Below are 13506 nucleotides of genomic sequence, written 5' to 3' on the forward strand. Positions count from 1 at the left end.
ATTTTATATTGTGTTCTTTCCCGATCTCTCGCAAAGACGCTTCGGAGTTGTCCTCTCTGTCAGTGATACTTACAACAAAACGCATCACGTTTTGCGTATAGTAAGCCTTAACTGTGGCTATTAGGCCTTGGTCGCACGACTGCAGCAACGATGTCGTATTCGGCAGTAAGAACACAACACGAATGTTACCGCCATACTCGGTAATGGCAGGTGGATGAGCAGCACAATTATCGACAATCACAAGACACCTATTATCGAGGTTATTTTCTCTACAGTATTTTTCAACAAAAGGACTAACATATCCACTCCTGTACTCAGAAAAAAGCACTTGGGTATTCCAACCACTTGGATGTGAACAGAACACAACGGGAAGTGTTTTCTTATCAACGTCTTTAAGTGCCCTCGGATTTTCTGAATGGTACACTAGTAGAGGCTTAAGGACAGCATCACCAGTGGCGTTAATAATAGGCATTAGGGTAAACCTGTCCTTCGATGCCTTGTGTCCCTTAGCCTGCTTTTCTTCTATCGAAATAAATGTCTTGCTCGGCAATTTTTTCCAATAAATTGCAGTTTCGTCACAGTTAAACACTTGCTTATACGAATAACCAAACGCCGTTTCTCTCTGCGTATAAATAGTGCGAATGGTGGACTCAGGCAAGTTCAATGCACGGACAATGTCCTTACTTCATTCACCACGATCGAAACGCTTCATTATGTCTAGTTTTACGCTAAGTGTAACACCCTTACGAGCTCTTTTAGGCTTTTCCGATACCTTAGAACTCATCTTGCTAACAGATGCCCGTGTTTAAGCAATGCCGGCTAGAATGCAGTTCCGGGGGAGGAACTTGGCTGTTCGGGCGTGCTCTGCCTTTTTTCGTAATGGTGAAAACACCTTCTGTTAGCGAAAACAGGTAACTAATGTAGGTCTTTCGTAACAGTTTGGTGTTGTAAAGCAAACGTTCGGAAAGCGGGGTCCACCATCCCAGGAATGAAAGGGTTAACACATAGGAGCATTTGATGGCCTGAGGCCTCTGCTCACTGATGTTTAGAGGAATGAAGGGGGATCTCGTTGAAAGGCCTAGATAGAGTAGATGTGGAGAGGATGTTTGCAATACTGGGAGAGTCTAGGACCAGAGGGCACAGCCTCAGGATAGAAAGATGACACTTTCGAATAGAGATGAGGAGGAACTTCTTTAGCCAGAGGGTGGTGAATCAGTGGAATTCATCGCCACAGATGGCTGTGGAGGCCAAATCATTGAGTAATTTAAAGTGGAGGTTGATATTTTTCTGCATAGTAAGGGTGTCAAAGGTTTTGGAGAGAAGGCAGGAGAATGGGTTGACGCAAGCTCGATGGGCCAAATGGTCTAATTCTGCTCGTCTCTTATGGCCTAATAATCTGTTATTCATATCACAGTTGTGAACATGTTTACTGATGAAGGTTCCACTGCCTGTTGGGCTAGGAGATTCCAAAGATTCATCACCTTAAATGGCCACAGCTTCTCTTGAGACCACATCAGCTGTGCCTGCTGCCCTTGGAGAGGACGAACAAGCACTTTCCCCTAATGCTCCAAGTTCTCCAATGTTTGAAAAATAAAGTCAACCTGGCATAAAACTTCCTTTTATTATTAAAAATTTGATGGCAGTTTATACCAGTTTTTCAATCGTTTCCCTGACTTGATGTGTGGTCAACATCTATCATTGAGAAGGCTAACACAAATATTTAAAATGACAAACAAGGAACTATGCTAAACACTTGTAAATCACTCAGTAGGATCCAGTACACAATTCCAGGAAGGATGTAGAGGAGTTCTTGTTGAGGATAAGGGACTACAGCTGAGAAACCATAGGGGAGAAATTGGACTGTGGCAAGATGTAGTGAAGATTGTACAAAATTATGAGGGTTTCCCATGTAGCTGATAGAGTGAAACCATTTCCAAACCGAGGAAGGCTGATAACATATAAAGTAACTAAAGACTAATGCCAAAAAACCCAGAGGGGATTAAGGCAGAGACAGGATCTCTGATCTGGAATGTAATGACAAACTATGTGAAAGCTGGTCGAGTAACAACTTTCCAAAGGGAAGTAAACAGAGAGAAGGAATTGCCGGGGTTGGGGTACAGAACGTGGAAGGGTTTGCTCCTTAATGTTCTGAAATGCTGGATATGGATATTTAATTGTAACAATGTGGTTCGGAATTCTGAATTGTAAACAACCTTTGGTAATTATTTGTGAAGTCTCCCGGAGGATTTCAATGCAATTTTTACACATTACGTCATATCAAACTCTTCCGGGACAGGGACAGTGTGAGTTGGATACAGAGTAAAGTGCCTCCACACTGTCCCAACAACACTCCCAGAGTAGGAAACACCTGTAGATGCAGAAAAATACTTCACCTTCACTGTCCTGTCACACACTCTTCGGGTAAGGATGACACTGGTTTATTATAAAGTCATTCTCAATTTCCTGAAATCCATCTGCACTGTCCCAGCAGCAGCATGGGTCAGGCACAGGATGAAGTTCCCTCTACACTGTCCCATCACACACTCTCAGGGCAGTAACAGTACCTATTAGATAGATACAGAGCAAATGTCCCTCTACGATGTCCTTCCAGAAAAAGTGATAGATTGAAGATGATCACTAAGATAGTTAATGAATGTTAACCAGGCCCAGCTATCTTGCTAAGCATCTGGCACACCAGTACTCTTAACCATTGCTGGTTTGGCTTCTGATTATAGAAACTAGACCAACTAACCAATGCTCTGAGGTGGGATCTCGGGAATGATATGGGTCAGGTCTACAGATGAGGATAGTGGGAGGCCTGAGGTCTGACACATACTGGATACATGGGGAGGGAGAGAACTGTGCGAGTGTCAGAGACTGGGAATGCATAAGGGATGAATCACATTCAGGGCATTGGCTGGTGGAGTAGAGACCACAGAGTCAAACAGCATGGATGCAGACCCTTCAGCCCAACTGGCCTATGCTGACAAACACCCATATGCAAAAGAAGACAAACTGCACAAATGCAAAATAATACCCAGAACATGAGTCCTTGAAAGTGAGTCTATAGATTGTAGAATCAGATCAGAATTGAGGTGAACAAAGTTATCCATCCCGGTTCAGGAGTCTGATCGTTGAAGGGATCAGTTCCTGAGCCTAGGGGTGTGGGACCTAAGGTTTCTGTACCTCTGGCCCAGTGGTGGTAGGGAGAAGAGGATATGGACAAGAAGGCTCTAGTTTGTTGCTTTAGATTCCAGCATTTACAGTCTCTTGTGACATAGAGTCATAGAGTCGTATCGTGTGGAAACAAGCTCTTCAGCCCAACTATTGTATGCTGACCATCAAAGCTAGTCTGATTTGCCTGCATTTCACCCATATTCCTTCAAACTTTTCCTATCCAGGTAGCTATCCAAAGGTTTAAAATGTTGTCAATGTACCTACTTCAACCATTTCTTTTGGCAGCTCCTTCCATATCCTGACCACCCTCTGTGTGAAAAGGCTACCCCTCAGGTTCCTATCAAATCTCCCTCCTCTCCTATGCCCTCTAGTCCTTGATTCCATAACCCTGGGAGAAGACTGTGTGCATTCACCCGATCTATACCCCTTTTATAACGTCAGAAACACAAGAGATTCTGCAGATGCTGGAAATCCAGAGCAACACACAAAATGCTGGAGGAACTCAGCAGGTCAGGAGGGGAATAAGCTGCCCATGTTTTGGGCTGAGACGCTTCATCAGTCCTGGAAAGGAAGGAGGAAGAAGCCAGAATAAGTAGGTGGGGGGGGGGAGGGAGTTCAAGCAGGCAGGTGATCAGTGAGACCAGGGGAGGGGGAGAGTAGGTGGGTGGAAGAGGGGGGATGAAGTAAGGTCGTTCAGATTCATATTCATTTTACTTATTACATGCCTATCGAAACATTCAGTGAAATCACCCCTCAGTCTCTTGGACTCCAATGGAAAATGCCTGAGCCTGCTCAGCCTCCCTCCATATCTCAGTCCTTTGAGTCCTGGCAATATTCTCATAAAACCCATCTGTACTTACCGATCTCCTTCAGTCAGTACTGGTAACACAGACCACGTTACCATGGGGGTCCCTGATGGATCCATGTCCAGACTGACCCACTTCTTTCGTGGGTCCGTGTCCACCTCCACCTGTAGTAACTGGGCTGATGAAGGGACCAGGGGTGAGAGGGGTTTCTTTGCCTGCTGCAGCAGGTCCTGTGAATTATGAAAGAGTTTATCAACTGGCCCTCAGCCAACACTGACATGTTGTCACTTTACAACACATTTTTTGTATCAACTTTTTATAGCAAATTTTTTCTAGCTACTTGCCATGGAAGTTGATGGGGTTGTTAAGAAGGCATAAAGTGTTTTGGCCTTTATTAGTCAAGGGATTAAGATCAAAAGCCACAAAGTAATGCTGCAGCTCTATAAAATTCTAGTTAAACCACACTTGGAGTATTGTGTTCAGTTCTGGTTGTCCCCATTATATGAAGGATGTGGAAACTTTAGAGAGAGCTTAGAGGATATTTACCAAGACACTGCCTGGATTATAGCATGTCTCATGAGAGAAGATTGAATGAGTTATGGCATTTTTCCCTGGACCAAAGGAAGAGGAGAGATGACTTGATAAAGGGATACAAGATGAAAAGAGGTAAAGGTATTATTGATAGCCAGAGACTTTTTCCTAGGGTGGAAATGGCTAATATGAGGGGGCATTATTTTAAGGTGATTGAAGTAAAGTATGAGGGGGTGTCAGAGGTAGGTGACAGAGAGTGGTGGCTGTGTGGAATGCTCTGCTGCGGGTGGTGGTAGAGCATTTAGGTGCATTGCTGAATACATCTTCCCAAAATTTTTCAAGGCTCGGACATGTCCAAAACATATGAATTAGTGTGCCCACTCCATTAGTACATCTATCACAGTAAGGGGAAATATCTGTGTAGAAACGAGAGAGCTTGTCTTTAGACATATGAACTCTATGTACCACTTTGAATTGTAATAAAGAATGATGAGCACATAATGATGAAGAATTAATCAATTTTAAAATAATCTTCCAGCTTTCTTCAGATATAAAAATCTGTAAATCCTTTTCTCAGTCTCCTTTAATTTTAACTAAAGAAGCCTTTTTCAGTCCCAACAGCAGACCGTAAATGTAAGATATTGAACCATTGTCAAAGGGTTTCAGATTAAAAATTGTATCTATTATATTCTTGTCTGGACTTGTAGGAAACGTATGTAATTGAGATCTTAAAAAATCTCTAATCTGTAAGTAACGAAACAAGTGGGTATTGGAAAGGTTAAATTTCGTTGAAAGTTGCACAAAAGAAGAGAGATTCCCTCCATCAAACAAATCCTGAAATCGTTTAATACCCAATCTATCCCATTCTTTAAAAGATAAGTCAATTATAGATGGTTTAAAGAAACAATTAGAAAATATGGGACTCGAGAGGGAGAATCTCAATAAACCGAAATGTTTTCTAAACTGTAACCAAATCCTCACAGTATGTTTGACCACCACATTGTCAATTAGTTTATTTAAAGATAAAGGAAGCAAGATTCAAACTTTTTCTGTACTTTTCAAATGTTAGTTTTAAGCCCAATCCCTTGACTGCCATCTTCGGTATTGTTGAGGATAGTGCTACAAAATTGAAGCCACCTAATTTGCGGGTATTGGCCTTTATGTCTCTTATGGCCAGGAGGGTGATCTTGCTCAAGTGGAAGGAGGCCGCCCCCCCCCCCCCCCCACTCATGTTCAATGGCTATCTGACATTATGTTATGCCTTGATCTAGAGAAGATTTGTTGTTGGAATTCTGATTCTAAACATGATTTTATAATGTTCTGGGGATCCTTTCTGAGTTATTTTCATAATCTTTGAACTGTTATTAAAGTATGGAACTGAGCCATTATTATAATAATATTATATGGTAAGATATTTTTTTTCTTCTCTTTTTTTTTTACCAACCAGCTCATTTTGGTAGTGGGGGTAGATTTTTTTTAAAATAAAATAAAATTATCTTATTTTATTTCATTTCATAATTCAATCTTTTTTTTCTACATGATTGATTTGGAATATGGGATACTGTGATCATATTACTGTGATTTAAACATAATGTAATTCATATTACTTACTTGTATCCCTATGAATTTTGTATTTGTATTCATGCAATTTATATAATATTATTAAAAATATTGAAAGAGGTGCATGGATGAAAGGAAAACGGTGGGTTATGTGGAAGGGAAGTGTTTGATTGATATTGGAGTAGATTAAAAGGTCATTGTGGGCTAAAAAGTCTATACTATGAATCCATCACCAGGAACGATGAGGGATTCTGATTGTTCAGGGTAATTCTTTTGATTTAAATTGGCGCTGGTGAAACACAGTGACGACTTGCTGGCAGCAAACAAAACTACTAACTGATCTATTAATCACACTTTCCCCAGTAATGATCACTGCAATCAATACACTATAACTTCCCTTTTGGAGTTGAGCTTGTGAACCGCCTATACAACCTGGGATTTTTACAGTGTGAACAGAAATCTCAAAGGTGCAGTGTGGCGTGTGTGGGCTGAATTGAGGTGGCAGGGCCCAAGCGCAAGAGTGGAAAACAAGCCAATGAATGGTCTTTGCTGGAGTGGACTTCGATTCCAAGAATAGATGGGAATCTTCCTCCTACTGCCCTCTGCCACCAGTCCCCGTGAGGAAGTAAGAGGAAGAATACCTGGAGGCCGTTCACACGGAGCTGTGTTTTCGCCTGACAGAACCGCTGTTTCAGCTGCAATAATACCACCTTCTGCTGGATCAGGTGCAGCTCCAGAGCAGTACCTTCACCCGAGGCCTTGGCCAGGTTCCTAAACACGAAGAAAGTGGATGGGCAGCTTTCAACATACAGTGTTGAGGCATAATCACCACTGTGGCCCAAATGAGTGCCAAGATAATAGCCTGGAGACTTGGAACCAAAGCATCAGGGAAATGAATTTGTTTAATTAAGATAAAGAGTTAAAGATTAGGTTTACTTGTCACTTGTTCTTAGAAACATACAGTGTCGTTGGCATCAAATCAAATCAAATCAGTGAGGATTACTCTAGGCAGTCCACAACTTTATAAACACATGAGATTCTGCAGATGCTGGAAGGCCAGAGTAAACACATAAAGGAACTCAGCAGGTCAAGCAGCATCTATGCCGAGGAATCAACAGTGGACATTTTGGCCCGATACCCTTCATCAGGATTTAGGTTAATTAATTTCCTTTTGCATTACGTCAGATTGCATTGCTATCTTTTGGCTTCTGGCCCGCTTTCTTTCCAGTCCTGATGAAGGATCGGTCAGTCTGTCTGTCAGCTGGTCTGTTTATCTATCTATATACATACAAGTATATACACACAGTACATTTCTTTTTGTAATTTATAATCTATTTTATGTACTAAACTGTTCTGCTGACGCAAATCACATTTCATGACATCCGTCAGTGACAATAAACCTAATTCTGATTCCTTTGAGAGCTTCACTAAGCTTGACTGACCTGTCTTCCCAACTATAGGACTGCCGCCCTAACTCGATTTGCAAAATATTCTCTTCCACCTCTTCCATCATCTCTTGGATACGTCCCAGCCGGTCCTTCACCAGCACTGGATCCAGTGGTTTCCACAGATCACACTCCTGGACTTGGCGCCCGGCTTCGCGCAGCCCTTCGTCCACCACCTTTGACAGTTCAAGCACTCTCCGATTCAGCAGAGGCATCTGAGGGGTGAGCACAGCAGAGGACATCACCATCAAGGGAGCCATCAGCTCTGGCCTTTGAGATGTAGGTCTTGGTTACATGGAGGTGCAGGCAACAGAGAAGCCAGCGTCACACTGCCAGTGACGCAGGTTCAATCCTGACATTAGGTGCTATCAAAGTTGAGGTCAAACTTACGATTATGGTGCAAAGAAAAAACTTGGAGTTGCATAACAGGCACATAGCATCAGATAAACAATGACAAGAAAAAGCAAAGTTCAACTTAAATTATACACCATATTTACAAGAGGAATACGATTACAACAAAAAAAAAGTCCATTTTAGTGGAAAGTGGTCATAGTGTCATGGACCACTGCAGCACAGAGACAGGCCAAACTAGTCCATGCCAAACTATTATTCTGCCTAGTCCCATTGACTTTTACCCGGACTATAGCCCTTCATACCCCTCCCTTCCATGTACTTATCCAAACAGCTCTTAAATATTGAAATCAAACCCACATCCAGCACTTTCATTGGCAGCTCGTTCCACACTCAAGAGCGAAGAAGTTCTCCCTTCATGTTCCCCTTAAATATTTCACTTTTCACCCCTTACACAGATTAGTGTTGATAAACTGTAATGATTAGGATTGTGCCAAATGGGTGAATGGGAGTAGCTGTTCCTGAACCAGGTACTGTGGGACTTCAAGCTTCCCTACCTCCTGCCCAACAGTAGCTGTGAGAAGATGGTAGGAGCTGGACGGTGGGGATCTTTGCTGATCAACGTTGCCTTCTTGAGGCAGTGTCTGCTGTAGATGTTCCCGATGGTGGAGAGGGATGTGCCCATGATTTATCGGGCAGAGTCCGCTACTCCCTGCAGTGTGACATTCTGGGCTTCCTGCATCCCAAAGACGTGTAAGTTGGGAAGTTAATGGTCTGCAGGAAATTTCCCCCGGTGTGTCGGAAACGGCAGAATCTGGCAGGGAGTGCTGATAGTGCAGCTGAAGGGAATGTGGGAGAATGAAACAGGATTAGGAGTGGTGTAAACGGATGGTCGAGGGTCAGTACACACTCGCTGGGCTGAAAGGCCTGTGTCCATGCTGTATCTCTTTTGATCCTGAAGTCTCATCTCCAGAGCCTTGAATCAACAGCTGTTAACCATCTATCAGCCTACTGAGACAAGTCTGTCGACATAACTCACTCCCCACTCCCTTTAATAGCCCTCCCAGTCTGATCCCACTCTCCCTTCGCTCCCATACCCTTTAATACCTCACCCAGCTGTTATGTGACTTCCCAGTTTATATACTCACACCCTGCCTAATGACGGCAAGTTCCTCTCCACGCTTGCTTTGCCAATTTCAGGGAGCTATGTACTTGCACCCCAACAACTCCCTGTACACAAAAATGCACCTATTTCCCCACCATCACAAAAATAAAGCTCTCTCTAAATCCTCCATTAACCTAGTTGGTTCACTGAAGACAAGATTTAAAAGGTACTTGGACAGATCTAGATGGAGGAAAGGTTTAGAGAGATGGTGGCCAAATGTGGACAAGCTGAAATGGTTGGCATGGACCAGCTGGGCTGAAGGGCATGTTCCTATGCTGTATGACTGTGTCTGAAGAGAGCGCTCGGAGTCACAGAGTACTACAGCACAGAAACGGACCCTTTGGCTTACCTAGTCCATGCCAACGTGATCTTCAGGCTAGTACCATCAACCTGCACCTGGACCATAACCCTCCATACCCTTCCCATCCATGTACGTATCTAAACTTCTCTTCAATGTTACAATTGAACCTGCATCTACCACTTCCACTGGCAGCTCATTCCACACTTTCACCACCCTCTGAGTGAAGAAATTCTCCCTCAGGCTCCCTTTAAATATTTAATCTTTTACCCTAAACCTGTGACTTCTAGCTCTAGTCTCACCCAGCCTCAGTGAACAAAGCCTGCATGCATTTATCCTCGCTATACCCCTCATAATTTTATATACCTCTATAAGATCTCTCCTCATTCTTCTGCGGTCTAGGAATAAACTTCTAACCTATTCAACCTTTCCCTATAACTCAGGTCCTCAAGTCCTCGACATTCTTGTAAATTTTCTCTGCACTCTTTCGAGCTTATTGATGACGTTCTCGTAGGTAGCCAGCCAGAACTGTACACAATACTCCGAATTAGCCTTCTCCTACATCTTGTACAACTTCAGTGTAACATCCCAACCCCTGTATTCAATGCCCTGATTTAGGGCCAACATGCCAAAAGCTCTTTATAATCTTATCTACCTCTATGAAGGTAAATGTTCAAGGAGTGTCCCTTAATGCTGGAAACAGAAAATTGTCACTGAGTTGCTCTGCGCTTTCAACCGCTGCCAGAAATAAATCATCAGGCTGCTTCCTGACAAGGGAAGGATTTGTTAATTATATACTGTCAGAAGGTCAAGGATATGACTGTGATTAAATGGGTGGTGAATTTCCATTTCTGTCAGGCAACAGGATTCCCATGAAACATTTTTACTTCAGAAACACCACACTGTAATGAAGTGTTTTAAGTAAGATAAACACCCTGTGAGGTCAGTGCTCTGAACGCTTGCTTCAAGTGCAGCCAAGTGAAAAATGTATGATGTTCCAGCACTCTTTGTAATCTAAGTTAAAACATTCAATATTTGAGTTCTATATTTAAGCTGTTAATATTTCCTTTATTTACCTTGAGAGGTACAAATCATTTTGCGAATAAATTGTAGACACAATGTGGTTAAGAGTTTTAAGGTGTTAGCGCTGGGCCTCCTGTGTTTTATGTAAATTTGTGGATGGATCAATGATGATAAGGCTCATTGGTGATCTAGATGAGGGGGGCTAAAAGGCTTTTTTTCAGTTCCTTTGTATCAGTCTGAGGGAGTTAAATGGCTTGCTTTTGCTCTATTTATGGGCCAAGGAGTTTACAGCTTTCTTATACTCCTATATACGTTTCAAGGTTGCCCTTCAGTGTTACTTGATGGCCTAAGTAAAGTCCACTTGTTCCCTCGTAACAAATCCAAGTACAGGTCGACCTTCACTAATCCGACTACCTGTAATCCGGTTCCTTCGATAATCCGGCACTGATTATGCTTAATGTGATCCTTCTGAATTCGGCGTTCTCACTAATCCGGCACTCCTCAGGTTCCAGTGGTGCCGGATTAGTGAAGGTGGACCTGTAGTCAAATGGCCTCCCATAAGACCATGAGACATAGGAGTGGAATCGGGCTATTTAGCTCACCATGTCTGCTCCACCATTCCATCATGGCTGATGTTTCATCCCCCTCAACCCCATTCTCCTGCTTTCACCTCATAACCATTAGAAGCTGCCTGACCCACTGAGTTCCTCCAGAATTTTGTGATTTTATGGAATGAGCTCCAAGGAATTGGTTTTAAACATACTTTAAAATTACTCGGGATAGGAAAAGTTTAGAGCAGAGGTTCCCAAGCTAGGATCCATGGACGCCTCGGTTAATAAGACCATAAGACATAGGAGCAGAATTAGGCCACTTGGCCCAACGAGTCTGCTCCTCTATTTCATCAAGGCTGATCAATTTTCCCCTCAGCCCCAATCTCCTGCCTTTTTCCCCTTCCTGTATCCTGTGTAATGGTAGGAGTCCATGACATAAAAAAGGATGGGAACCTCTGGTTTAGAGGGAGATGGGCCAAATGTGAGCAAATAGGATTAACTTAGATAGGAAGTTTGGCGACAATAAAGTATAAAGTATCATGGTCGGCATGGACCAGTTGGGCTGAAGAGCTTACTTCCATGCTGTATGACACTATGGGTCTATGCCTAATCCACGCCTAGCTTGAGGCTGCTCTCCCATCTTCCTAGTCACCCAGTGAGGAAGCATTACCTGGTCCTGTTCAGAAGTAGCAGGAGACAATGGCACAGATTTAGATGGCGTGTCCTGAACCAGTTGCTGAGTTTGGTGACTGTATAACATGTCCACTGCCAAGGGAAAACACATAGAAGATTCAGATTTATTTATCACATGTGCATAGGAATACATCATTATCATTAACCGAAGGTTGTGTGGAGGGCACGGTTCCCTCAAAGCTGTACAGGTGCACGGCTGCACAGTTACTTAAATGCTCCCACACACATAGCCTTTGCTGCTGAGCAACTGAAATTTTCATTTATAATACAATTTTGAAATCATATTAATAATAGATGTGTATAGATGTGCAGTGGAGAGTATATTGGCTGGCTGCATCATAGCCTGGTATGTAATTGCTAATGCCTTTGAACAGAAAATCCTACAAACAGTATTGGATATGGCCCATTCCATTATGGACAGAGCCTTCCCCATCCCTGAGCACATCTACATGAAGCATTGTTGCAGGGAAGCAACATCCATGATCAGGGACTCTCATCATCCAGGCCATGCTCTCTTCCCGCTGCTGCCATCAGGAAGAAGGTACAGGAGCCCCAGGTTCAGGAACAGTTAATCCCCCTAAACCATCAGGATCTTGAATGGAAAGGGATAACTTCGCTCAACTTCACTTGCTTCATTATTGAAATTTTCCCAGAATCTATGGACTCACTTTCAAGAACTCTTCATCTCATGTTCTCTATATTTATTAATTATTTATTTTTCTTTTTGTTTTTGCAGAGTTTGTGTCTTTTGCACAATGATTGAACACCCAAGTTGGTGCAGTCTTTCATTGATTCTATTATGTTTATTATTCTATTATGGATTTATTGAGTATGCCCACAGAAAATGAATCCCAGGGTTGTATATGGTGACATATATGTACTTTGATAATAAATTTACTTTGAACTTTGAAATTATGTTCATATAACTTTGAAATAATGCCAACTTAATTTTGAAATCTATGGTAACATAATTGTGAAATATCCTTTAATTATGAGTTCATGAATATAATCCATAAAATTTCTAAATAATAAACATACCACAACTTTTACTTTGAAACATTTTAAAGCTTCAACATATTTACTGTACATGGTCAGTGTTTTAAGTTTCAACACTGATACAAATTGTAACAATAAACACAGAATGGAAGTCAGTACCTCATTATTAACCGCCAACCCACTAAAGATCATCACTGAATGTAAATGATTGTCTTTGTTGTACTGTATTCCATTATACCCTTCAATAAATAAAATCAAAAGTATGTGATCTTTTAACTTTCATTCCAAATATTTGTAATGTGCATATTACAGAAAAAAACATTTAAAGGACTGCACAGATTTCAGGCCATGTAAAAATTTCCTCTTAGAGCAATGGTTGGGCTGCACAGCTGTAAGAAAATTAGTGGTATTGTTGGCTGAGGGCAGCCCACAAATGTCACCACATATTCCAGCGCCAATATATCATGTTCACAATGCTCGGCAGAACAACACATTACACAACAAGCAACACAACAACAGTAGCAAAACAAGATCCCTTCTCTCTCCCCCCCCCCCCACACACACACAGTCCTCCAACCCCAGGCCCCAGGACAGGATTGGTAACAGGCCCTTCTGGCCCAACAAGCCCGCGCTGCCCAATTACACTCGCGTGACCCATGTCACCTCCTGTTCCTGTTCATCATTCATAATGCTTACTCTCCTGTATGCCTGGAATAGAGAATGCTAAAAATTCACAACTGCAAGAGGGAAATTTATAGGCAAATTCATCTTGAATTTAGAGTCCCTAGCGTTTTACATCTAATTCCTCCCATTCTGAATAGAGCATAATTTAAATTGAATATACTTCCAGAGTCATACAGTACAGCAATAGGCCCTTCAGCTCTACCCATCCACACCAACCAAAATGTTT

The 13506-nt window shown here is 42.3% G+C and overlaps 1 protein-coding gene across 1 annotated transcript in view; it reads right to left on the minus strand.

Moving 5' to 3' along the window:
- The window catches only part of LOC140194021 (uncharacterized), a 101765-nt gene that overhangs the window by 56989 nt on the left and 31270 nt on the right, over positions 1-13506 (minus strand). Inside the window, exons 7-10 of the mRNA XM_072251344.1 lie at positions 11578-11672; positions 7517-7734; positions 6716-6845; positions 4038-4213 (exon numbers count right to left, since the gene is read on the minus strand). Of these exons, the coding sequence (XP_072107445.1) occupies positions 4038-4213; positions 6716-6845; positions 7517-7734; positions 11578-11672 (619 nt within the window). The remainder of the gene's footprint in view (positions 1-4037; positions 4214-6715; positions 6846-7516; positions 7735-11577; positions 11673-13506) is intronic.

The sequence above is a fragment of the Mobula birostris genome, chromosome 1 (assembly GCF_030028105.1).
Source record: "Mobula birostris isolate sMobBir1 chromosome 1, sMobBir1.hap1, whole genome shotgun sequence".
Classification (NCBI taxonomy): Eukaryota; Metazoa; Chordata; class Chondrichthyes; order Myliobatiformes; family Myliobatidae; genus Mobula; species Mobula birostris.